This window comes from Chrysoperla carnea, chromosome 1, assembly GCF_905475395.1.
Source record: "Chrysoperla carnea chromosome 1, inChrCarn1.1, whole genome shotgun sequence".
Taxonomy (NCBI): domain Eukaryota; kingdom Metazoa; phylum Arthropoda; class Insecta; order Neuroptera; family Chrysopidae; genus Chrysoperla; species Chrysoperla carnea.
Window position 1 is genome coordinate 136,003,164 of NC_058337.1, and position 27,310 is coordinate 136,030,473.

Genomic DNA, 27,310 nt, shown 5'->3' on the forward strand with positions numbered 1-27,310 from the left:
GAAATCAAGGTTTATTTTTAATTTTGAAAAGATTCTAAAGGTGAAATAATTTAATAACCAGCCTTTAACTATCTTTCTAATAAAAAAAATCGCTTGTCCCAGTTTTCCAGATGGTATTTCTTGCCAACGTTGACCACGGGGCAATTTTTATTAAATATCTAATGAAAACAAGTTCCGCCTTACTCTGGACTGTAATTACGTTAGAAATTATTAGCTACAATCGAATTATTACTGTTTAAAAGATCGTTGAGCAATTTAAGCTGCAAAAAAATATGTTTAAAATATTTTTCAGGCTTTGTTTGCCATTTTATGAATCTTAATTCGAATGATATGCAATTTTTAATTATTTTCTAACGTATTTTTTAATATTAAATAAACTTTATTAATTTATTTCAATTTATCGTAATAAATAATGAAATTTTATAATAAAAATTCTAGAGATACCACTAAAAAGGATTTTTGGTTATATTTGTGTGGCCAGTGGCAAGTGGCAACTCAACTAAGTAATGTTGTTTATGAAGTATGGAAATATTTACAGCTTGGTAACGTGGGAAGAATTAAAAAAGTTGATTTTTGGATCGTTTTATCAAATTCGATCAAATTTTATATTCGAATAACATTTAGAATAGTTTATAGAAGACGAAGTACAGAAGACGTCTTCCAAAATTTGTTTATAGAAGATTTTTACCCGTTACTGTTTGGAAAAACGTTTTGGAAATTTTCAAAATGAAAGACCAAAAGCGTCCTTTACTTAATTATGTCCTCCGATAATTAAGAAGAATCTAGAACTTATCTCAAAAATTGTAAACTATGTTTTTTTATTTTTCTAAATATTTTTACAGCGCCCTTGCTCGTATTTTCTTTTGGAGATTTCCTCCTTTTGTTTTGTAAGGCCTTGTTAGGGACTAGTTCTTTAAGTCAGTTGGAAGGAAAATGTAGCTTTTCCTTCACTTAAACTTAAAACGTCTCTTAAACAATTTAGTACACTCCATTTTTCCACAGAATCTGGGACTTTTTCTTCCTTAACCCTTCTGAGGTTTTTTTTGAGCCAAAACTACGTAGCAATTTTTATAAAGGCTCAACAAAAGAGTATGCAGCAATATTTTTTCGAAGTATACTGTAGCTCGACTGCGTCACATTATTTTTCCGAGATTTATTGGAAGCTTGCTGTATTTGAAATCCTGAAACGCATCTTAGACTGACAGTCAGGATAAATATTATGAAACAAAGTCTTTGACATATATACAAATTTTTAGACACTTCTTCTGCATCAGAAACTCCTATAAAAAGCACACTTTTTGTAAGCCATCCAAAAACTTTCTTCTTTAATTTTTCCCAGTTACATTTTGTCAATTTTAAACTTTGATTATTTTACAAAAACATGAAATGAATTGGAGAGAGTTTGAGCAAATTCGATTGAGCAAAATATGTTATTGATAATGCAATGACTGCTATCCATTGCACATGAGAATCAAGTGAAATTAACCATTTTGTATTTACGTGTAATAAATATTGATTCCTCAATCGAATTTGCTAGAACTCTCCTATGAAACAGTTTATAATATAAATAGTGGCACAAATAATGTCTGACTGTTGTTGGCACACAGTGGACGGTGATTTGAGCCAAAAATTGAGCTTTCACTGATTTATAACGATGTATGAGTGAAATAAATAGCGAGGAAAATAGTTGATGATATTCTTAAGAAACTACACTCATTTAGAAACTATTTTTTTTATAAAGTTTTTCAGGATAAGAGACAAAACTGTTCATGCCATTTTATTCAAGCTAGTAGAGTTTATTTGACAGTTCTGCTTAGCCCTTTTATCTTTTGAACCAAATCCCAACTCTTCATCTTCATTTCAAGTACGCTTTTAATTAGTGCCTCCTCTGTTGGCAAGTTTCAAAAACACATTCTCCGTGATTTGGCGTTTATTACATAACCTTACTTTTTAAATGTCATCAAATATCACAGTTACGTCATCTTCCGTAAGTGAGAGAATCAATCAGTGAAAACTCTTTGTACAAAGAAAAAACGGTTTAGTTTTTTTGTTCAGAAATTATCACAAACGCTTTGCTATTATAATTCACTATTTTAACGTAATTAGGGAACTCACATAAACACGCAGAAATAGAAAATCCTAGAATATGTGAAACCGAAAAAGTCCATTAAATATGTAGAAAATGCAGAAATTTTTATATTTTTATAGCCTGTGTCATAACTTTTTGTAAGCTTTTTAATTTTTTTTAACGATTTGTTTACAAGAATATATTTAATTAATTTTTGAGCATGTTCTTTACATACTGAGCATGAAAAATGTTAATTATTATACTAATTACCCCGAATTTTTGGTTGGTTTTTTATTTAGAATAAATCTCATCAATTATTTTTAAAATATCACGATTTTTTATCTTAGTTTTCTCCCGAATGTCTCTGTTTTTCTCACTCTATGAATGTTTCTTATAAGGCTATCAGAAAGGAATCCGTATGTCATCCTTTTTCCTCGTTCGGTAATAATATTGATACTGATTTACGGGGACCTCCTAAGGATTTTGTTGTATCTAATGTATTTGTTGATGCATGTAGAATTTCGAAATTTAGACTACTTGGTGGACTATTGTTGATTAATCTGAAATTTGAAAAAATATAATTAGTTTCCGGAAATTAAGGTGTTAAAAACGCGAAGCATTTGGACAAAAATTAAAGACTCATTTAAGTCTTTATAGATAATTTAACAAAGACTGAATAGTTCATAATGAACAAATATTCTTGCCTGGGAAGGAAAACGCTTGAAATGAATTATAAATTACTGTCGAAGTAGCACCGTGGACCAGGTGTTGCAAGAAAATTGTGCTAGTAAGTCACTCTTTAAATATCTGAGAACTATTAACGGGGCCTCAATTATAGTTTTTTGGTATTGTATTGTAACGCCATGAAGCTTTTGAGCAGAGCTTAAGGAAATTCATTAGTAGGCTTATAGCCTTATTTTTTCTGGAAGTCGAGCCACAGCTTTAGAGAGATCTAATTTTGCCTTGTTCAGTGAAAAAAATTATTTACATTTATCTAAAATAATTAAAAATATTTCACTTACTTTTCATCAATCCCATAATGAGGTGGCGGACTTGGAGTTCTTGATAATGGAAAACTTGCAATATCACGACTCACAGTAAGGGAACGAATTGATCCAAATGTTTGATCGGGTGATAATTGTGTAGCTAATGGCACTAATCCCCTAGAAAAATAATACAAACTTTAGCAAATTCTTACTTTGATTTCCTAAATGAAAAACTCATATTTCCAATTGGAAAATATGGAAAGTTTAGACAATTTTCAAAAATATGGATACATACCCAATAGAACCAGTTGGGACTAAAAATGGTTGCGGTGTTGGACATTGGCTAACTGGTGATGCACCACTCAATGAACTACGAGCACTTGGCACTTGACTATGTGGACATAATGGAGGTGCCACATGTACTGTTCCCAGATGACTGTTACGGCGACAACATAGCGACCAATATCCAGAATCATTACTATTTTGTATAGCAGCTAAAAATGAAAAGAAAAATTATAAAATCAGATTATTATGGCAGAATATTTCTCCCAAATTTATAAAGTTTTCGAAAAAATGTTTTGTTATTTTGTTCTCTCTCAATTACGGATATGAGTTGAATTTTCAACGACTCTGAAAGTAAAATTTAAGGTCTCCGATAAAACATCTCCACTCCAAGTAGAATAAATGTTATTCAGGTCCTTTTTCCAAAACGATTTATTGAAGCAAAAAATTTAGCTAGTGAGATTAAATTGTCAACATCTCAGTGTCTCAGTATTACTGATTTAAAATGAATACCCAGAAAAAATGTATACGTACCAATAGTTTTTGAGTTTGATACAGGACTTAATGGATAAAAATCACCATGTATCGGGCAATGGAATCCAACACATTGTTCCTTCTTTCGGGCACGTCGTGTGAGAAAACATAATAGAACACCAAAAACAAGCATGATTACACCAATGACTATACATGCTGGACCTAAAATACGACTATTTCCAGTTAAGGCAATACGATTTGCATATGAATCAGGACCTTCATCTACACCAGGACCACGATATGATGCGGCTGTAAACAAAAGAAAATGATCAAATTAATAAAGGATGAACACGTTACCAAAATATCTAGTTTGAAAAATAAACATTCAAAAACGAATACTACTTTTTTTAGGATAAAAGAAAACGAATACTACTCGATGGGTATATTCGCCAAAGTTAGCCGAAGTGAAGCACTTACTACCACACTCACGTCTTTCTTCGCAAGTATTTCATTGCTATGGCTGGCATCGAAGTGGAAATTGCTGCTACGGTAGCTCTCTGGCAAGATTGGCAAGAGAATAGCTTCTGGCATACCAAGATTACTTCGGCAGACAATTATGAGAAGTAAGCGTGCATGAAAATTATTGGAGTAGGCTAGAAATGTGTTTTAATGAAACCCCAACAGTTAATGTGAGTTGCATGAGGAACCCGGAGTCCCAACCCATTTTTCGGATTTGGGACATAATATATTATAGATCTTACACTACAAGTTTTACCTTTTTATTTTGAATTCGGGCAAGGTTCAACATTTTCAAAAAACTACTTTTTAAAATACAGAATTGCTCAGATGCTACACTTACTGATTAAGCCTGTACTTCAATAGGGAATAACGATGATTGTTTTTGCTGAATTCAAAGTGTAAAAAACCGCAGAGAAAAATTATTTTTCAAATGCCTATCAAAAAAGCCAAGATAAAAGCCATCAAAGATTTGTTTGTATCTCTTTCTAGCAAAACAGAATTTAGAATGGAGTTCTTATGGCAAACAGAGTGTATGACGTAAAATACTATTCTGATCTTTCTGTCTAATATCTGTCTAATTAGTAGTTCTAAATGTTTGTTTCATTCATATATCTTGTCCGATTTTAATTTTAATATTAATTTTTAGTCATCTCTTTTACCGTATTTTCATATTTTGTTAAGAAATAAATGTTTCTTATAAACGCAATAATTAGAAATGAATTTCGATTAGATAAACAAAAAATTCATTTTGTTTGTGGATTTTACATAATTGATTTAATTTACGTTTTAATTTCCAATTATAAATGTTTACAATTACGAATAAAATAAATGCTAAGTACAATTAAATTAATTCATTGATTGATTTATGTTAAAAAATAGCTGATGTGACCTAAATTGTATTGATATAATATAAATTCTATTTTTGTAATATTAGTTATTGAATAATTAAATATAATTCGTTGTTATTAATAGAACATATAGCCAAATAAGAAAGTTAATGATGTAATTTAATTATTAATTTCTATCAACCAAACAATTTTAGAAAATATTTTCTATTTTCATCGAAATATTTTCTATTTTCAGCTTCATGTTTAATTTAACTCTATAAGTACCTACGCATAAACCTTACTGTCTTATGGTTGGTGAGAGAGACAACACAAAACTTCACTTGGTTGACAAACCCGTTGTTTTCGAGATATTGGGCCTGTGGAAGAGTAAAATGCTCATTTTGAAATGAAAATATCTTTAGCTGTGTTGAGAAATTCTAGTTTAGTGACCTAATTCTCACCTCGGAAGAGACACGCATACCAAATTGGAAACACCGGTTCACGAATCAAGACCAACCACTGAAGTGAAGTAAAATTAGGCACACGCAGTACTTGAATGAGTATATCTTACCCACTTATATCTTACTAGCTGTTACCCGCCCGCTTTGCTGGGCAACATCCCCACTTGCACCTCTCCCTCCACATTTCCTTGCGTTGGATAACAGTTTTGTAATGTACACGTCATGCTCTTTTATTTGATACCCCACTTAGGTATATTTGTAAATATTCGATATTTCCTTCCCACTTTCTCGCTACACCTTTCTACCCTCCGAAGGTTAAAAAAATTTCTAAATGTAATTTAAAACATTCGGACCAAGTTTTGAACTATTAAAAGCCATAATTGAAAAATATGAATTTTTTATTCATGAACACCCCCGCAACCCCCCTTGTGGGTGGAATTTCGTAAAATCCGTTCTTAGCTGACCTCTACTTGGCAAAAGGAATATTCCTCCCAAATTTCAAGTCTCTAGGTCTTATAGTTCCAGAGATATCGTGATGAGTGACTATCTATCTATCTATCTATATCTATAGAAAGTCTCCTATATATTTATAGATATCTTAACCACTGTATATCTTATCTTATTTTTCATAGCAAAAGCCGGGACAAAGGAAATCATCGAATTAGTTCACAAAGTAAGCTGCCGACATAGACAGGCGCATTGCGCTTGGCTTGTTAGGCCTATTTTATATACAATAACTTAGAAATACTTATTTCTTTGCTGACTCATCTTTCAAAAGGAAAAAATTCAATAATATTTGTAATACGATATCGTTCAATGGTACAAAATACTTTAAATATGAAACTATTTTCTTTTTTTCCTCAGAAATTTAACCTTGTTATTTCTTTTCTTTTCAATTAAGTACGCGTACGGTATGTATGGTGATACCACGTGACATGCTTCACTTGTTACTATAAAAGTATATCAACTTTCTTTTATTCTATGAATATACAATTTTTTTGTAGAAACATACCGAATGGTTTACAAAAAGTTTTATCAACCAAAAAAAGTCTTTTTTCTTTTTTAAGTAAAACTGTGCAAAATTTTCATATAATACTAGAAATAATCGTAGCATACAGATGCAAATTGTTTCTTAATGGTACGCTTTACTAACACGTGTTATGAGTTAATTTACGAAACCGTTCTTAGATGCAAGACGTAATCCTTATATAAGGAAAGAAATACTAGAAATCTACTCATCTTCAAATAGTTATTGGCATGAAATCCTGCTTTGCTATCGTGAAACTTTATAATTTACAAAGAAAAGCGGTTTTTCAGATTTTAATGGTTAAAGTTGCAATTGAATTTCAAGAACTGCGATTGTACCCTTTACTCTATCGATTTGAAATATAAATGTTGTAGGTATTTATATGCTACCTGCCTCTTTATTTTTCAAATATCTTGTTAATTTTTCCAATTTTCACTGTTTACATCCCGGTAAAATTGAATAAGAAAAAGTACCTGGGTGTGAACAATTAAAATTGGAAAAAATTAACAGAACATATCCATAGAATATGAAGACCTATATAACATTGCAAATTGATGGAGTAAAGGGTATAATCGCAGTGCTTGAAATTCAATTGCAACTTTTACCATTCTTATATGAAAAACCGCTTTTCTCTATAAATTTTTTTCCCAATAATGAATATTTAAGAGGATTCTTAAAAAAACTATAAAGTTTCACGCCAATCAAAGAATGATTTCATATATATAAAAATAAAATTATGGTGGAAGCGCAAATAACATTAAATTTCGAATTGCTGACTGCACTGAATTGCGTTTCCACCATATCATAAAGACTCTCCTGCAAATAAATCTATACGAAACACGTCTTATATATAATATTTAAAAGAATGTTTGGCCACTGTGATAAGTGGTATTTCATGTATTTCTCACCAGGCTTTTTGATACATCCTTACAGTTTTGGCTACTGATCAATTCATACTATATTTAAAAAAATGTTATTTTTGTTATTAGAAAAGATATTTGATATCAAAGTTGGAACTTTTTGCATAGGTTTATTGTACCAGTTGACTTGAACTGACACATTTTAAATCATATTTCAAAAACATTTTCTACAGATTTTTTTCGAAAACAATTTAACACCTTAATTTATGACGAATTTTTTTTAATCAAGAAAACGGTTTTTCCTGTTTTGTATACATACGATGTCTTAGTATTAAGTACAATAAAAAGTAAGATGTGACAAATAGTGTTTTTTAAATCGTATATATGGATTCTCATGAATTCTCTTTATAATCAGCTAAATTGTTTAATACACCTAACGGTTTTTTTCTTCAGATTTGACCTGTTAAAGTTTGCGCTTTTAACTTATCAAAGCTTATATTGAAATGTTTTTAAAGGTATGCTTTACAATGTAACAAGGCTAATTTTCTTATGATTAATTTGGAAAACTAATATTCATTAGATAAAAGCATGGCAAATATTTTCCTATAAAGAAAATTGTAACAAACGGCATTCGTTTTTCCATAAAATACATTTAAAGTGATGAAATAAATGACATTTGTATGTAATTTCTTCTATAAGTGATTTTTTCTAAATATTTCGGCATTAATATTTCAAAAACTATGGTATATATCGAAAAATTTTACTTATAATTTTCGTCTAATTTTCTCAAGTACTAACAGAATCCACCGTTATTTGAAACGTAAGTCTCAAATATTTGCATACACTCATTTTTTGGGAACGTTCATATGTGTACGGTGGTCATGTTCATATTTTTATGAACTTGTTTTTCGAGATGAAAACAATAATTTTCTATTACAAAATTAAAAATCTGCTTTCTCAAATAAAAAATGGCTTCATCTACGCAACTCACGTGCTGTTGACAGACAGACATTGAGTCATATTGTAAAAACATGTGAACTTGTCTCACGTGAATATCAACAAAAAATATTTGAAGTAAAACTTATATAATAATAAACAAAAAATGAAAATGGGAAAAAAAGAACAAATAATTGTTTAAAAAAATTGAAGTGAAGTGGAATTTTGTATTGAAATGTGTTGTATTGTATTTACGTCATTAAATTTGAATAAAATACAAATAATTTATTTCACCTGTCTAAAATATTTTATAATAAATGATAAATATATTATTACATTATTATTATAGTAAGAAATGACTACATATGTAAGAAATAATGAATAATATGGCTATTAGTTTAATAGTTTATTATTGTTAATCTTTATTATATGAAGCAATTAACACAAAACAATACAAGATGTTATAAGTGACTAGAGTCGGAAAATGTAAGAAGCTAAAAATTCTGTGATTCACAAAAAACAACTGGGGACAGTATAACTAATTGCGTATCGGTGCTTAAATTGTATCAGACGATTTTCTCTAAACAGGTGATTTTGATCGGAAATCTGACGATCAATGCATGAATTAAACCGATAACCTAGTCAAAAAATGACAAGTTTTATACAGGATTGATTATTTTAATTTTTAATATATTATGGCTAATAGCTAGTTTTGTAGTAAACCAATCAAAAAATCACTTCAACAAAATTTGCAGAGTTTGATGAGTGACATCATGTTCTAACATCAGATTGGACCTTGTTCTTTGAATTGCTTTAACAGTCAATTAAGATCCTAAAAGGTAAAAGATAGAAAAACACTTTAGCTAGAAAGTTGGTCCTCATAAAAAACTAACTAATATATTTCGCTCGTTAAATATAAGGATACTAATAAGGATAAATTTTATTATAAATCGACCAGAGCCGTAAATTGAAAGGTATTTTGGATTCACAAAAAATACTGGGGAGAATAACCTATTCGGTATCGGTGCTTCATTATTCGTACCCGGCATATATCTCTTTTCGTTTTTTAGTCATCGTGGTCACAGACAGACGGAAAACCAACAGACAACCGGAAATGAATTAATTCGGTGATTTTATGAAACATCTATACCAAAAATTTTGTTTGTATCATCAATATTTCTAAGGTATACAAGCTTGGAACTAAAATTAATATACACTAACAAGTGAAAACAAAACAATTGACTGAGTTAATTGTTGAAATACCATGAATAGTCAGTGTTGATTTCTTTATTACATTACACATACAAACATGTGACACATACATAACTTAATAATCAAGTACATATTATAAAATTCCCGCCTAATTGGCGCCCACACGGGTAAACAGTGATGTTTACGAAAAAATGTTTCAAACAAAAGTTGTTTAATTTTTGATGAAGAACATTTTTTACATATAAACTTTTGTTCTATCTCTAACGGTTTACAAGATGGGTCCTACGGACCCAAGACCCAATTGACCTATGATGCTCATTTACGAACTTGACCTCACTTTTTACGTCCTGAGTACGCTGTAAAAATTTCAGCTCGATATATTTTTTCGTTTTTGAGATATCGTGTCCACAGACGGACGGGCGGACGGACGGACAACCGGAAATGGACTAATTAGGTGATTTTATGAACACCTATGACAAAATTTTTTTCCTAGCATCATTATTTTTAAGCGTTACAAACTTGGGACTAAACTTAATATACTATGTATATTTCATATATGCATGGTATAATAATATATATTTCATTTATACAGGACATAAAAACCATAGCAATTTAAAAAAATACAGTAATAAAAACTCGAGCAGATACTATGACTCCACCGCTACAACGAATTAAAGCAGCCTGGAACATGAATACATGATCGATAAAACGAGGGTTTTTGATCGTAATAACTGAAACACACTGTATACTATTAGAATATAATAATACAAGAAGGTCAAGTTCATAAAAAAAGCAGAATAAATTATAATATAGAATAGTAAAAGACATTATTTTCCTATAAAAATTTTTCGTCTAAAAGAATATGTTTAAATTAACCCGCGGGGAATTCCGCAGTGCGGTACCCTTAACTAACAAGTAAAATTTACAAAATTTAAAAAATACCGGATGAATTTTTCGGATACGGAACCATTAATTCGCATTTGAAACACATTTAAGAACACTCTCCATTAAATTACCTTTTTCCTTAAAGCTTTTTCCAAACTTAGCGGATTTTTGAAGATAATCGCCAATTTTTTAAATTACCTTTCAAACGAAAAAAAAAAAAACTCGATTCAGCCGTTCAGGCGCTACGATGCGACATACAGACAGACAGATTGACAGACACACATAGCTGTCAAACTTATAAAAACCCTTTATTTCGTTCGGGGGCTAAAAACAGGCTTGAGAAATGCTATATAAGTGAAAATTTAATTTCTTTTTATTTATAGGCAATTTTATCACAGATATGATATACAAATTACATAATGAACAAAATTTAAATCTTACTATATTATCTCTCTAGTCTATTTTCCAAGGTGAGGTATCTAACATACATACTTTCACGTTTATAATATTAGTATTTAATTTAAATGATAATAATTTTTCCAATCATTAGTTGATGTTTTTAAATAATAAGTTTATTTATTTATTGATTTTTTAATAATATTTTTTAATGTTATGATGTATTAATATTTTCTAAGTTGTATAGGTTGATGGATGTTTGCATTCTAGATAATTGATGGTTATGCACTTAAAATATTACTATAATTGTTCATTAAATATGTATACGTAAATTTATTTAAAAAAATATATAATATAATTAAATCTATTAAAATAAAACATCAATCATTAAACAGAAAATAGCCCTTATTTACTACGATGAGTACAAAAGTTTCTGCCGTAACTATACGGTGGATATTTCTTTTAAAGGTCGTTACAATTAGATATGTCAATTATTAAGATATGATAAAAAGTTTTGAAACATGATAACAACAATTAAGCATTCTTTCTTTAAAAATTTACTTCGTATCAACTTATTAAAAACTTATCTAACTTATCAGAAGTTCTTTAATTTTGCTTATAAAATCCTTCGCCTTATTTTAGTAGAAAAATATGTACACTTTTTAAAAGCAAAAATTTAACCACAAATATGTAACGAAAGTTCAAAATAGTTCCAGAAATAGTCAGATATCTAATACCGGGATTCTAGTCAGAGAATTTGGATGTATACCAAGGATAATTGCTTGAACATATTTATCAAAGATCAATTTTCTACCTATTTTAAACTTGTTTAAGAATGCTTAAAACACTTAATTTTAAATTGAATAATGTTATCAGAAACGCTTTACTCGACGTTCAGCTCTGGGAATTTTTTGGAAATCTTTTTCCGGAAATCAAAATAAAGCTTACGCAGAATTCAAACGCGAATTTGTATTTCGTATGTCGATGTTTTTGTATTCAATTTTAAAGCATGGTAATTGATAAAGGAATTTAAAAGTTATATTACAACTGTATTTCGAATCCAATATTTCTAAGAAATCTATTAAGAAGACAATTGCTGAAAGATTTTTAACGTGATTAAAATCCTCGCTAATTTTTGTTCATCAAAATCCAACGATTATAGAAATTTTTAGATTGGAACACCGAAAATGCACGATAAAATACCTTCCAAAAATACGTTCTTTAAGTTCTTTTCAAACTATGCATCTACATGACTCAGAGCATTTCATCATATCTTCTAACTGAGATTAAATTGAATATAATTACAATTCATTTCCTGTAGTTAAATTGTGTGAAAAATTTAGACGTCATGTCATTCTTTAATCACATAATGGAGATAATTTTTCTAATTTAAATTAATATGAGCAGAGTATTTTACTTACAAGTGCTGTATAATCAAACAACTTTTGAGTCAATTATTTATATCCGTTACGCTAATTTTAGTTTACCAACGGCGATTGAGTCTATTCACAATTCTACTTTGAAGCTGTTGAAAGACAATTGTTTGTAGCCCGAAAAAACGGCTCGGGGGCTCTGATCTGAACATAACTCATATGAGTTATATATCAAGAGTTACAATTCGCTCAAAAAACATTTAAAGCTTAAGGTAGTGAAACTAAAAAAATAAGGTATCAATGATTAATTCATTTTATATTTCATGGGCATGCGTAAAGACTATCCCAAACAAAAAGGCAACCTCGCTTAGACACAAATATGCAACCATTTTAACTTTGGGAGTTAGTTTTCAAGGACATAACAAAGTGAGTGCAACCACTTTTTGGACAAAATGGACATGTGTATTATTATTATTATACATTATACTTAAATTCAAACTTATTGTTTATCTACCAATTATAATAACATAAAATATAAAGTTATTAAAAATAAACGATTCAAGAACTGACCTTTCTTGAATATCTTTGAAAACTATAAACAAATATTGTCATCATAAACAAAATTTTTGGCAAACATTGTTATTAACAAAATTAAAGAACATTGATTTGAAAACAAAACCGCATCTGTATTTTTGCCAAGTTTATAAATTACAGAGAAAGTATTTTAAATAAGAAAGATGAAAGCCTCAAATATCTTTTTTCACAAGTTTCACTTTGAGAATAATTGGGCACTACTCCTTTGACAAAATGTAAGTGAAGATCTGATTTTATTATGTTATCTTACCTGTTAAAACACAACCAACGAATGTAAATAAAAAACCAAAAACAGGTAAAACTATTTGACAATTAGCAGCAATTACAACACCGGCTACCATTAAACCACCTTCGATTTTCTCGACACGTAAACGTGATATTGGTGCAGGACATCGTAAACGATTATTGATTGATGTTGGTGGTGGTTGGGATACAGGTGCCATTACTGTTGATTCAACGGGAGAATCTTCAGTCCTGAAACAAATAATTATAACAAAAATTAATACATATTTTTTTTACATCACAAGGTTTTCTGACTGTTCTATAGAGGACTCATTTACTAAAAAGCAACGTACACTAATGAAAACGGTATCAGAAAAAATGTTTTTATTTGAATGTAAAAATGCAAATATGACAGACTACATTCAAAAGGAAATCGCATTCGCGAGTGTCTTTAAACTTCGAATATTTGCTTTTATACAGTATCTGGGGTGAATTACATAAAACAAATTGTTGGAAATTGTTCAAATAAAAAACCTCAGTCAATCGTGACTGGCACTACAGAATAAAACGTTACTGCAACCGTCACTTTGGATTTCAAAATAGTTGTATTTTGAATTGTACTTTAAAAGAAACCTTAGAAAGTAATATTACAGAACATAAGGTAATAGACTTTTTCATGGAATAACCTATCCATGCACTTAATAGGGATTAAGGTATGTAGAAATGGTTTCTAAGCAAATTGTTTTGTATAAACCCAAAGTACCTGGATGACCGAGCTTTGCTCGGTAATTTTGTAGTTAAAAAGACATTAATTTTATCACTCTTATAAGAACCGTTTAAAATGTCTCCACACAAATACCAATTTGAATGTCCCGGTAATGTACTTTATTTCGTTAACTACGATATACACCAACAGATGCCAGAAAGAGTCATATTTTGCAGTTTATGCAGTTTATGTTTCAGTTTTTCCTGAAAACACGGATAAAAGAACGTTTTTTAAAAATGAAACCTAGCTAGATCGACTTTTCGCCCCAAAAACCCCTATACACTCAATTTGATGAAAATTGTTGGTGCTATTTACGAGATTGTTGATAAGTATATATATACAAGAATTGCCCGTTTAAATATATAAGATATGATCAAAAACCCAAATATGCTCGTTCTGGTAACGAACGAAACATTTTTTTAACGAAACAACAAAAGTAATAAATTACTTGATTGAAAACAATCTCAATTATTAATTTAAGAAAATACTGCTTAGAAATTAAAGTACAGCATTCATTCTTAGTTCAAGAAAACATTTACTCACTACAATGTTAAGAACATATTTTCTTGCAACTGGTTCTTTTTTACGACCATATTTAGCACTATTCTAAATTTTCCATTGAGAATTATTCCAACCCGGTTTCTTTGCCCACGAGTGTCTAATATTTTACTGACCACTATGACCCTGACAGTAATACTCTCAGACTTTCAAAGTTCAGAAAAACAATAATATTATTTCCTTTAATGTTAAAGAGTTTTGTAGTTAAAAAGATTTCATACTCATACAAATATCACTATGACCCTGACAATAATACTTTATATTCAGACTTTCAAAGTTCACAAAAACAATAAATAGTTTCTTTAAAGTTGAAGAGTTTTGTAGTTTTCTTCTTAAAAGATAACTTCAGACTAAAATAAAAATTGATTGCCGATAGAAAAGAATTGAGTAAACATTATATTTTCATCTAAAAATGGATTGTTACCAAACCGGTAATTACAATTAATTATACATTCATTATGGCCGACACAACACCTTATTATTATAGGTATCTACATGTTTTTTTTTCTAATTGTTTTTAAACACGACCTTAGTCATATTGATTGAAGCATGCAGTTTTGTAAGGTGTATTATTTGCTTCGGGTAATAATTTTAGGGAGTGATTATTTTTTTTAAGTTATTTGGGTCAATGCCAGAATAACCAATAATTATCTAATGAATACCTTTTATTTTGAAAAAAATTTCAAATTAAACTTATTGGGACAATTATTTTTCCATGCGACAACTGGTGTCTGAAAATAGAACTACGATTTTGACCTTAAACTGGATTTTATCAAGCGTTGAATAAATAGATGTAAATTATGGAAACCATAGTAATTTACAACAATACAGATCAAATTTAAGAATGAATTGTCTAAAAAATAATAGCTCGTCTTTTAATGGTCTATTCATACCACACTGTGGCATGTTTCGGAATGTGAAGCTATTATCGAACTGTATGTATTTGTTAAATTACTTGTTATTGGGAAAGCAAAATTAAAGAATGAAGTTAAAGCAGTTTGATAAGAGAAATGATTTTCTCTATTTTGCTTTAAAATTCAATTTATGTAACAAAATTTCGTCTGACAATTCAGTTTATATGACAAAATAGAACAATAATTTAATTAATTAAAACCTGCAATAAATATTTTACTGAATTTGATATGCTGATAAGAATGTCATATTTTGAAATGCATATGACATTAGCAAATTAAAATAGTATCAGATATTGGTTTCAAATTAACTTATAAATAAACTAAAAACTTAATTTATTATCTCTTTACTTGTGATGTTTTATCCTTGTCTAAAGAAAATTTTTGTTTTCCTTGAAGCTATTTTTTCTGTTTACCAAATTTTTATAGTGCTAATTTTTATTGTTAAATTAATTTTAATATATTAATTTCATAGCATTTGCGGAGGTCAACAGTGGAAAGACCTTATACTTTTTATCTTAAAATTCGCGTTTTTTGTACTAACAAGGAAACGAGAAAAAATTCATGAAGCATAAAATTTATACGAGTGTTACGAAAAAAAAGGCACTGCCACTGAAATTTTGTTCCATATTTTATTTAAAAAAATTACGATAATTTCTTTTAGGGACTCTCGTATCAAAGACCGATGATAATACAATAATTTAATAACTTTATCCTAGAATCCTGACCAGGATCACCAGGATCAACAATTTATGTTATCTTGAATTATTAATAATTCTCTCAACGGTCAGATGGTGTAGTGGCGATGATGGCCGTTTCTCATTAAACAGGTTGCAAGGTCGAAACACATCTAAGTAGTTACATTTTATTTTTTTATTTTGTTTCCCAAATTCAAAGCGGGGGATGGTCAATATCTGGTCAAATCAGCTAAATTAATGAAAGAACACTCCTTGTTTTGAATTTTACGTTACAATTAAAAATACCTATTAACCACTTTTTAGAATTTATTAGTTTTTATACCATGTACCTATATATGAAATAAATATCAAGGTATACTAAGTTTAGTCTCAAGTTTGTAACGCTTAAAAATATTGATGCTACGAATAAAATTTTTTTATAGCGGTGTTCATAATATCACCTAATTAGTCCATTTCCGATTATCCATCTGTAAGTCTGTCTGTCATCACGATAACTCAAAAACGAAAGGAGATATCAAGCTAAAATTTTTATAGCGGGCTCAGGACATAAAATTTCATATTCGTGAATAAAACTAGGTATATTGGTAAAGTTTTAATACAAGAAATTTTTCTTATAAAAAAAAAAACTTTTTTTTGAATCGTTTTTTCGTAAACGTCACTGTTTATCCGGACGAGGGCACAAATTTGGACAAAATTTTGGTGCCCATTTTCTCCAAAACTATAAAAATTAGATAGTTGTAAATTTGGAGGTAGCTTTATCTAGTGCTCTTGTGAAACATTTTTGGAAAACGAAAAAAATTTTTTGTAAATACTTTCGAAAATTTTCGAAAACCAAATAATTAAAAAAAAAAAAAAAATGATGCAAGCACTGATATTGAACACTTTCTATACAGGGTATTTCAACAATTAACTAAGTCAATTGTTTATTTTCACTAGTTTTAAAACTATAATTTAGTTTCTAACGATCTGTAAAAAATTCTAAAACCTATAAACCTATATAAAACCTTATAATATTTCTAATACATCAGGAATTGTACATGAAAAATGTTCATGCTGAAAACATGATTATCTCATGCACATTTAATGTAGGTAATTAAATGAAAAACTTATACTATTTATATTTATTTGTTTTTATTGAATGCATGAAACCATAATAAATATATTTCCTGTGTTTTTATTCCGTTACTTTATGATATTACAATTACAATACACAAATGGTTCTACATGCAAATGGTTAAATTGTAAATAGTCCATTGAACTTTGTATTTCATTTGTAGGACAATTGATTTATATTTATATTAAATTCACTAAGTCTACAAGTAAAAATTTATTTATTATCAACACATCTACTTTATTTTAAGAGCCAGGGAAAAAAATGCGGTTGGTTTCTGAGTTGCAGCTATTTCAATGGCGGAAATGTACTCCGTTTCCCAGATCAAGTCTAAATCAGAGTTCATCCACATCATTATTTTTAATCTTTATTTATTTCTTAAAAACATTCGAATATACAATTAATTTTATGATGTGGGTGGAGTCGATTACTTTGTTCTCGACATCGCGGCGACAGTGTGATCAATTTACCGCCTCATTAATTTTTTTGTTCACACTGCTGCTGTCTGGAAACGAATCCGCAACCTCTCAGCCAGTAGTCAAAACAAGTTAAGACGTGCGTCTTAACAAGTTCGGCTACTAGCCGGTTATTGATATGTATATAATGAATACCGATATCAATATCATATGGGAAAAGGACCGAGCTTTTTTTTTTTGCTGAGCCAAAAGAAAACCACTATTTTCTAATCCAAATAAAAGTTTTTCCAAATAAGAATACTAATATAAAATATTTTCTTTTTTAAACTATGAAGTTTCATTGGCTGAAAGTTAAGTGAATTTCAAGAAAGACATTGTTTTATTTTGAACATTCAAAGGAACGGCTATTGTCTTTTTTCCTCAAGGTATAGGAAAAATATGTATACCTGCCAATCTCTACGCTCAATAAACCTACTGTCTACGTCACCGTTGAAACTTTGTATAAGTGAAACTCGCAAAAATTGCTATTTTTAAGGTATCGGTCAGGACTTTATTAAATTTAGCAAATTAGTTTTTCATCTGTTATTCGTTCATCTTTCTGAAGAATAGCGAAAAATTAGGAGATTTTTCAATACGAATCTTCAGGATGCAATCAAAAATTTTCCGAGGCCATTAAAAAAACTACCAATAATTTTTTTTATATAAAACGCTTATCGCATGGACATAAAGAACTCGCAAAGTTGCAATGGTCATATAACCTGGAAGTTTTTTGGGCGTGAATCTGCAGACATTTTAGAATTGGCTCTTAGACTATTGATATTAATCATCCAATAAATGTAATGTTCTTCCGTGTTTACATTCGAAAATGTTATAGTTGATATATTTGTTTTTTAACAAAGGTGAAACGTACGAAAAGTTACATCGAAGTTTGATGTTTTATCACTAAACTATTATTTTGATATTTAGTTCAGTCTATGTAGCTTAAAATTAACCAAAAATCTGAAGGAAACTTTTGATACTTTTGTCATTTATTGAAAAGGAATTTGATCTGTTTCTGACTGTTGAGGCGGTCAACAGTCAGAATTCAGAGGGCGATTTGCTTTATCCATGTAAATACATATTTGAGAGTCAATGTACATAATTATGTCGTCTTAAATGTATCTGAACAAAGAAATCTAACAATGGAATGGTAAAGGCTATTGCAAAACTTTTATTGACTTATCAGAGGAGAGTCGAGAATGAGGGACTATATCAAAAAACAAAATGAGAATCAAAATTTTAAAGATATTTTTCGAGCTAAAATTTGTTCCCAAATTATAATTTATAGACGAAGATAATTACGTGTTTTTGTTTTCGAACTAAATGGAAATGTATAGAAAGGAATTGAACTTATTATTGATAAATGACAATCATTTATGCATTTCTTTACGTAAAAACTGAGTCATTTCTAAGGCTTCCAAAGAAGCATAAAGATTTCTATAGAAATATATCATTAGAAGCTATTTAGTTCAATTTAAAGGATTGAACAAATACTTTTATTTAAATTAGATTGATCCAGATAATTATTGAAAACAAATTGTATGACTCATAGAGTTTTTAAAATCAATTCAAAAATCATATAGAAACAATGAGTCAAAAAATTATGATACACACACGGTGCGTAAAAATGCTTAAATGCTCTAAATTTGCACGTACTTTATGTGTCATGACTGTTTGACTCACTGTCTAATCATCGAATTTTTTTAATAAAACGTGAGATATGAAATGTAAATACAGTCAAACCTGGGTAAGTGAGAACTGGATAACTGAGAAAAGTCTGTAAGTGAGAGTAATAGCCAGGACCCGTCATTTTAAGCTCCTGAAACCTCTATTAGCGAGAAACAGAAACCTCGAAGAGAGAGTCGTTTTTCCCTCATGGACCTCCATAAGTGAGACTGCTACTTATCTATACCTCTATAAGCGACAGTCGAGCTTAATTTATTTATATTATTTAGGAGGAACTACAGCTACAATAAAAATACATTCGTACTTGCTGTGACTTAGGTTAGGGAGAAACCTCTATAAGCGAGAATGAGATTGTGCTTCCTTGAACTCTAGCTTATCCAGGTTTGACTGTACTTTAAATAAAATCAGTAGGAGTTTTATTTGCTACTGAAAAAATTAATTCGCCTACATTCTAAAAAATTTAATATGAATAATTTTACAATTTAATAAATTTTTTTAAATATTAGACATTTTAATTAAAAAAATGAAAATTCTCCAAAATTAAAGTCATGATTATTCGTGGCCTAGACTGCAAATTAAGATTTATATACTCACAAGACCTCTATATACATGCTAGAAAATCTGAAGCATTGTTTTCATAATCCATCCCGAAAATAATCCGTAATTTTCATTTAAATTCCCCTTAAAGTTCACAGAAATAACAATTTGAACTTTATTTGTTTTAATTTAATCGTCATTTATATAAAAACGAAATCGAAACGGCTTGATAAATGACGTTTAATACAAGAAAAGTTTTCACTTCCCCAAAAAGTTATGGTTTTGAGAGAAAGCTATTTTGAAAATTGAATCAAAGAGATCACGAGATTTAAATTATTAAAAAAAAGTTAAATTATAAAAATTATTTTGCAAATTTTGAAACTGATTACAATTTATGGGAATTCAATTTTTATACTTATGATTACTCATATTTAATCACAATTATGAAAATTGAATTCCCATAATTTGTAATCAGTTTAAAAATATTTAACTTTTTCAAAACAATTTAAAGTCTCGTGATAATAATATTTTAAACCGACTTTCAAAACAAAAGGTTAGTTAGCTCAAAAATTAAAGTTTCAATCGACAGTTATGTTGCAGTTTATATTAAAAACTGATTTCATTTTTCATCCAGTGTCAATTTTCCGACAGGAAATTATTGTTTTTATAACAAACATCGAAAATAAAAATGCAGCCAAAAGTTTAGAGCCAGTTTACAGTCAAATTGTTAGTAATCTATCTAATTAGTATTAGTAAGAGTAACCTAATTATCGATAGCAAAGTCTTATAAAATAAATTATACTATAATTTGTCATCAAAGTATACCTGTGTTTTCTGGAAATTTAAGATTTACGAAATTATTTACGGTTTAAAGTTTTAAAAAACACGAAATTTATTAAATGTACCAGACTAAAACTGACACATTATAAATTATATCTTAAAAATTTTTTTAAAGTTTTTGTTTAAAAACAGCCTAATAAATACTAATTTTTCGGTACAAACTAATCTTTCCGTTCCCGTCATGTCAAAAAGATTTAAAAAAATTTATAAATGCAGTTGTGTGATTATAATTTGTATATGTATACATACAATGTATAAGTATTATGTACAGTTACACATCATTATTTTATGAGATTGACTATAATTTACATTCGAACTTTAGGAAAAAATCTGGATTTTGGAAGTGCATTGCCAATTTTAAGTAAAAAGTGAATACCATAATGAAAATATTAGCATGAGATCGGCGACTGGTCAAGATAGTTTAAGGGTCTGAAAAAACAAAAACGAACTTCGATATGTTTGAAATTTTAATTGTTTTGAATTAGATACTTTTCTAACTTTTTTTGAAGTAGAAACGTAAAAATTAAGTACCAAAATCTTTCTTGGACCTTATTATTTATTTATTTTTTAAATCGGTTATTATTATTTTTCATAAAAAGTTATTTTCAAATAACATTATTAAAACATAATTTCAAAACAATTAAACATTGGTTGCTAAATTTAAAACACATACCTAATTTCAACAATATGTAATCTTGGTGCCATGATTTTAACACTATTTTTTTGTTGTACCGTTAAATCTTCTTTATTCTTTTCCCGTGGATACTTTGAAGTGAAAGTCATAATCAAAGATATAAATTTTAACTGAATATTATAATTAATTTCACAAAAATTACACAAATAACATTTTTAGCTTCAAAAAAACTATAATATTTTTATTAAACAATAGTTATATTTTATTAAAATATTCACTGCATATTTGAAACGAAATCACAGCTCAAACAACAACAAAAAAGAAAGAAATGTAGGTCAATAACCGCGAGTATAAAATTAATTTATAATGAAAGGAATCTCAAATCACATTTAAAAAAATCTCACTTCACAAAGTCACTGTTAATTTTTTTTGAAAATATTGTTGGAAAATTCGACACACGTGAAATTTTTCTTCAAATGAAATTACTTTATAATAATAATAGATGTTTGGTTGTTCTCTCTTGGAACATAAATAAACTACTTTGGTCGCGACATCATATTAAACTGTGCGCACCGTTATAAAATATCACTATTATAAATATATAAAATAAAATATACAATGTATAAGAAGTGTATTGAGAATGCGTTTCTGTTCTGAACTGAAAAACAATCATTATATTTTAATATACCGTGTGTTTTTATATATTTAAGTCCACTTCAAAGTAGTTAATACTCACGATTTTATTTTCATGGAATCCAAAGTGTGTTCTATCACGATTTTAAGAAGTAAAATTTAAAAATTCCTAATGTTAAGCAGAGACAGGCAGATTAATAAAATTCCAGAGAAACAAGTGAAAACAAACAATTGACTGAGTTAATTGTTAAAATACCATGCATAGTCAGTGTTGATTTCTTTATCACATTACACATACAAACATGTGACACATACATAACTGGTAATCAAGTATAGTACATATTTCCGCCTAATTGGCGCCCTCGCGGGTAAACAGTGATGTTTACGAAAAAATGTTTCAAACAAAAGTTGTTTAATTTTTGATAAGGAACATTTTTTACATTTAAACTTTTGTTCTATCTCTAACGGTTTACAAGATGAGTCCCACGGACCCAAGACCCAATTGACCTATGATGCTCATTTAGGAAACCGGACTTCACTTTTTACGTCCGGAGTACGCTGTAAAAATTTCGTGTCCACAGACGGACGGACGGACGGTCGGACGGACAACCGGAAATGGACTAAATAGGTGATTTTATGAACACCTATGACAAAATTTTTTTCCTAGCATCATTATTTTTAAGCGTTACAAACTTGGGATTAAACTTAATATACTATGTATATTTCATATATACATGGTATAAAAATGAATTTAATAGATTGATTTGCGCTTCCTCCAATAATTTAGAACAGTCTAATTAAGGATCAACCTTGGAAAGAGAGATAATAAGCAGAATTTTCGTACATTACTTCAGTTTAGCGTTCTAAAAGTTCCCTCCAAAGTCTCATAAAATCTCATGTCTGCGTCGTAAGTTATCCAAGATCAAATGCAAAAAATCAATTTTTCGCAATTATCTCGCTTTCTATTGATTCAATAATGTTAACATCTGTTATCAAAATTGTACAGCATAAAATTTGGGACAAACTTTATTTCAAACATTTTTTCATGGACCGTTTTTGAGATAAAAAGCGGTGAGCTCCATAACTGAAGCTAACTCACTGACTGATCTATACAAATTCTAAGGAATTTCTAGACGTGCTAGAAAGATTTTCCAGGAGATTGTGATTTGGATAATTATATTTTTCAATGTATTCTGTTAATTTGACATTAACATGTCTATTGGTGAAAATATTCTCTTCATGTATAGAACGAAAAAAATGTAATTTTTCGATTTTCGGGGGTTTCAATGAAAAAATTGAGGTTTAACGATTTTCCCCTAATATTATTTAACTATCAAATAAATTTTTTTTTAAACTTCATTCTTTAATTACTATACTTTATTTGTATAACGTGATAACATTATTCACGATTGTTTTAATGTGTAAAATATGTCATAATACCAACAAGCAACATGTGTCGTGTACTATAAAAAGTTAAATAACTATTTATTAAATAATAATTTACATAAAAACACCATTTTAAAAACTATAAATTGAATTTTATAATTTTAAAATCATGGTATGAGAACTGAGAGCTTATTTTAAGACAACTGATTTTCAGATTTATTATTGAACTTATATAAGGATGAAATACGATATGAGAACAGTTGATAGGATTAACGCTGGATGCGCGTTGGTAAAGGAACCTAATTTCTTTCTAACTCATACATCCTTAAAACTTTTTTTTTAAATTATTTGTATAATACCTTGTGCGGTGTTAGCAAACGTACTTCATCCTTATCTTACCTTTTTAATAAGAAAGTAAATCAACTTTTTTTCTGACGATGATGTGCGACTATTTTATCTATTAATGATTCAAGACGACTTTAATTTGATACTAAAACATCAGTTGATACCTTTTTTCTGAAATCGATGAATAAAATCAAACACAACTTAAAAGAATAGAATTTTTTACCGAATAAATGTAAATGTAATAGAAACGATGTAATAGAATCAGCAACAACTAACATGGTATATATCATAATATGGTAGACCATTATATGCGATAAATTATTTAGATAACTAATGTTAAATGCACTTTTATGTTCGATACATTTATTCCCTCAAGAAAAAACAACAACAAAATTAATCAATACCAAAAAAATGGAAATTCCTTGAAAAAATAAAGGAATAACAAGTGAAAACAAACAATTGACTGAGTTAATTGTTGAAATACCATGTATAGACAGTGTTGATGCGCAATCGTATAGACAGTGTTGATGCGCAATCGTTTGTTTTTTTGACGTCACGTAAATAACAAAAGATATTCACTTTTAAATACACACACACACACACAACTGATATTCCTATATTAATACATACTATAAAATTTGCACCTAATTAACGCCCTCGTGGGTAAACAGTGATGTTTACAAAAAAATGTTTCAACCAAAAGTTTTTTATTTTTTTATAAGGAACATTTTTTATATTTAAACTTTTGTTCTATCTCTAACGGTTTACAAGATGGGTCCTACGGACCCAAGACCCAATTGACCTATGATGCTCATTTACGAACTTGACCTCACTTTTTACGTCCTGAGTACGCTGTAAAAATTTCAGCTCGATATCTTTTTTCGTTTTTAAGTTATCGTGTCCACAGACGGACGGACGGACGGACGGACAGCCGGGAATGGATTAATTAGGTGATTCTATGAACACCTATACCAAAATTTTTTTCGTAGCATCAATATTTTTAAGCGTTACAAACTTGGGACGAAACTTAATATACTATGTATATTTCATATATACATGGTATAAAAATAATTAAAACAGACTGGAAACAATTTTGATTTTTGAAAAATTAAACATAAGTGTTTATTAGAGAACGAATTGAAATTGAAAATTCAAGTTTTTAAAACTCTATATTATCAAATACTTATAATTCATGCGGTATACACTTCTTAAAAGCTAATATATTCCTCCCACAACGACTTTATACTGCAATTAGTAGATACACAGTATTTAAAAATATACTTTCACAAATTATAGTTAATGGATGGATGGTATTTCGAATCTAATTTAATAAATTAACTTAATCAACTATTCTTTATAAAGATTGTCGATACTGTAAAAAATAAAGTTAGTTTATTCTTGAGCAAAAATTTACATTTTTTGATTCTTTCCCTTTGCATTTTAGGCCATGCAGAACTTTTTATCAGGAACAAAATTTCTTCATGAAACAACTTTTCCATATGGTGCCGACTTAATTAGACACACTGTATATCCAAATGTAATAAAATTTGGCAGATACAATCTTAAGATGAAACCGAACATTTTATTTCCTCGAAATATTTTTAAAAAATAAATCGTTTTTTTTTTAGAAATTTTCAGTCAAAATATCGATTATTATGTTAAGATTGTTCATGCCAAATTTAATTACATTTGTAATTACATTTAATTACACTGCTAAGACTTCATACTTTGAAACAAGAAAACATCAAGTTTTAAGTAAGTTATTTTTCACATACGATTTATTTTTTATCGATAAAAATAGATCGTGATAAATAACTATTATTTGTATAAAATATTATAAAATAAACGTGGATTTTCCAATTAGTAATTTTATTCAAGATATAGAATATTCTTAACAAATATTTAATAAAAACAATTTCCTAATATCGTCTAATCAAATAATTTAAGGATGTATGAGCATGGTAGTGGGGGCACAAATTTAAAAATAGATATTTTCAATTTTGATGATAAATTTATATTATTACTTGACGATATAAGACGAAAAGTAAGAATACAATTTTTCGATATCTAGCTTAATTTTCAAAATATCGAAAATTGAAAATTTTGTTTAATTATTTAGCTTTCGATATTTCGAAAACCAAGACACATATCGAAAAATTTTATTCTTATTTTTCGTCTACATTCATGAAGTTATAACAAAATTCATCATCATCAAGTTGAAAATAAGATAAAAATAATTTCAACCCTTAATCTACCCTGCTGTTACATCCCTTATATGGACGGTGACACTTAGTTTTTTTCTTTTCTAATTCATTGCTAATATGTTTACTTTCTATTAAAAAGTTTTTTTTAAATTTGTTTTCATTCATTCCAAATGAAAATTATCAAAAACTTCCAAAATATGTCGTTTTTTGAGATTCTTCCATAAGAGCCAATGTATTTTATATCGATTTTTAATGACTTTTTTCTTAAAAATTTGCCCGGTTACCTATGCTGAAATTTTAACCACATATTCTTTGAGTAAAAGACTACCTACAAACAAATTTTGAGCCTTTAAATCAAACATTGTTGTCATGCTCACACATCCTTAATTTCAACATTTTCATATTTTATTTAGATATTAATATTAGCAATATTCTAAGGTCAGTACGGACTTTATGCATATAGACTTTAAGTTCGAAGAGATACATTCATATATTTATAATTGAAACACTATATTTTTAGGGCATTTTAACTCTCATAGAATTGATCTCTATGACTCTCTTTTGATATTTTTAAAGACAGTTGGTTAAGGCGTAACCAATTCCGTCCGCGGTATGCCTAGGGTAGCGGGTTCGATTCCCGTTGTCGCAACAAAATTAATTTAATTAATAGTTGTGATAGGCTGGTGTAGTGCATGGTATATGCATGAAGGAAGTGTGCTCAGCCTCGGAAATTGAGGAGCTGATAAATGAAATTATCAGCGGAAAGGTGGTAAAACACATATATGGTATCACAATGGACTCTATAGCTTAAGTGTGTCCTTCGTGGACAGCCAATATAACCTAACCTAGCCATAGACAGTTGCTTATTCCTCTTAATGGTAAATTCGTCTCGGCTTGCTAATTAATTTTTGAAATTAAATGTTACGAACTCAGCGCTGAATCCGGCACTGAATAGAAACTAACCCATCCTAATCTATTTATTGAATCATTAATAAAATTGATAAATGATTATCATTCATTTATAAAATAAAATGATGTTCGAAACTGCTTTATAATAGAAAAAATAAACAATAATTTGTTTGTTATATTAATTTATTGCTATATTTTATATTTCTCCAACATTCACTAAAAAATACTTCACTTCAACACTTTATACAGTTAATGGTTAAGTTTATTTATGCAACTGACGTTACATAAATGTAAATCAATGCGATTAAATTACAAATCAGGAGGATTTAATACCGACTCGAACTTTGGTTTAAAATAGATCTTCAGAAGAAATATCGTTAATTTTAAATTTTACCAGAACACTTCTGGGAGTTTCAAAAACCCTTGCACATTCCACGGTATAACGAATCTATTCTAAAACATTATAAAATTTTTTAGGGATTCTCAAAAGAATACAAAGTGTTAAAGAAGAGATT

The 27,310-nt window shown here is 28.9% G+C and overlaps 1 protein-coding gene across 3 annotated transcripts in view; it reads right to left on the minus strand.

Moving 5' to 3' along the window:
* Positions 1-2,289: 2,289 nt before the first annotated feature.
* LOC123305206 overlaps positions 2,290-27,310 on the minus strand; it is a 31,021-nt gene continuing 6,000 nt past the window's right edge. Inside the window, exons 1-6 of one of the 3 annotated variants that reach the window (XM_044886852.1) lie at positions 21,358-21,530; positions 13,151-13,374; positions 3,871-4,119; positions 3,350-3,548; positions 3,091-3,231; positions 2,290-2,628 (exon numbers count right to left, since the gene is read on the minus strand). In XM_044886852.1, coding sequence (XP_044742787.1) covers positions 2,490-2,628; positions 3,091-3,231; positions 3,350-3,548; positions 3,871-4,119; positions 13,151-13,374; positions 21,358-21,467 — 1,062 coding nt within the window. In that variant the 5' untranslated portion in view covers positions 21,468-21,530 and the 3' untranslated portion in view covers positions 2,290-2,489. Of the gene's footprint in view, positions 2,629-3,090; positions 3,232-3,349; positions 3,549-3,870; positions 4,120-13,150; positions 13,375-14,431; positions 14,713-21,357; positions 21,531-27,310 lie in introns of those variants that run through there. The other 2 variants (XM_044886854.1, XM_044886853.1) reach the window with 2 other exon arrangements.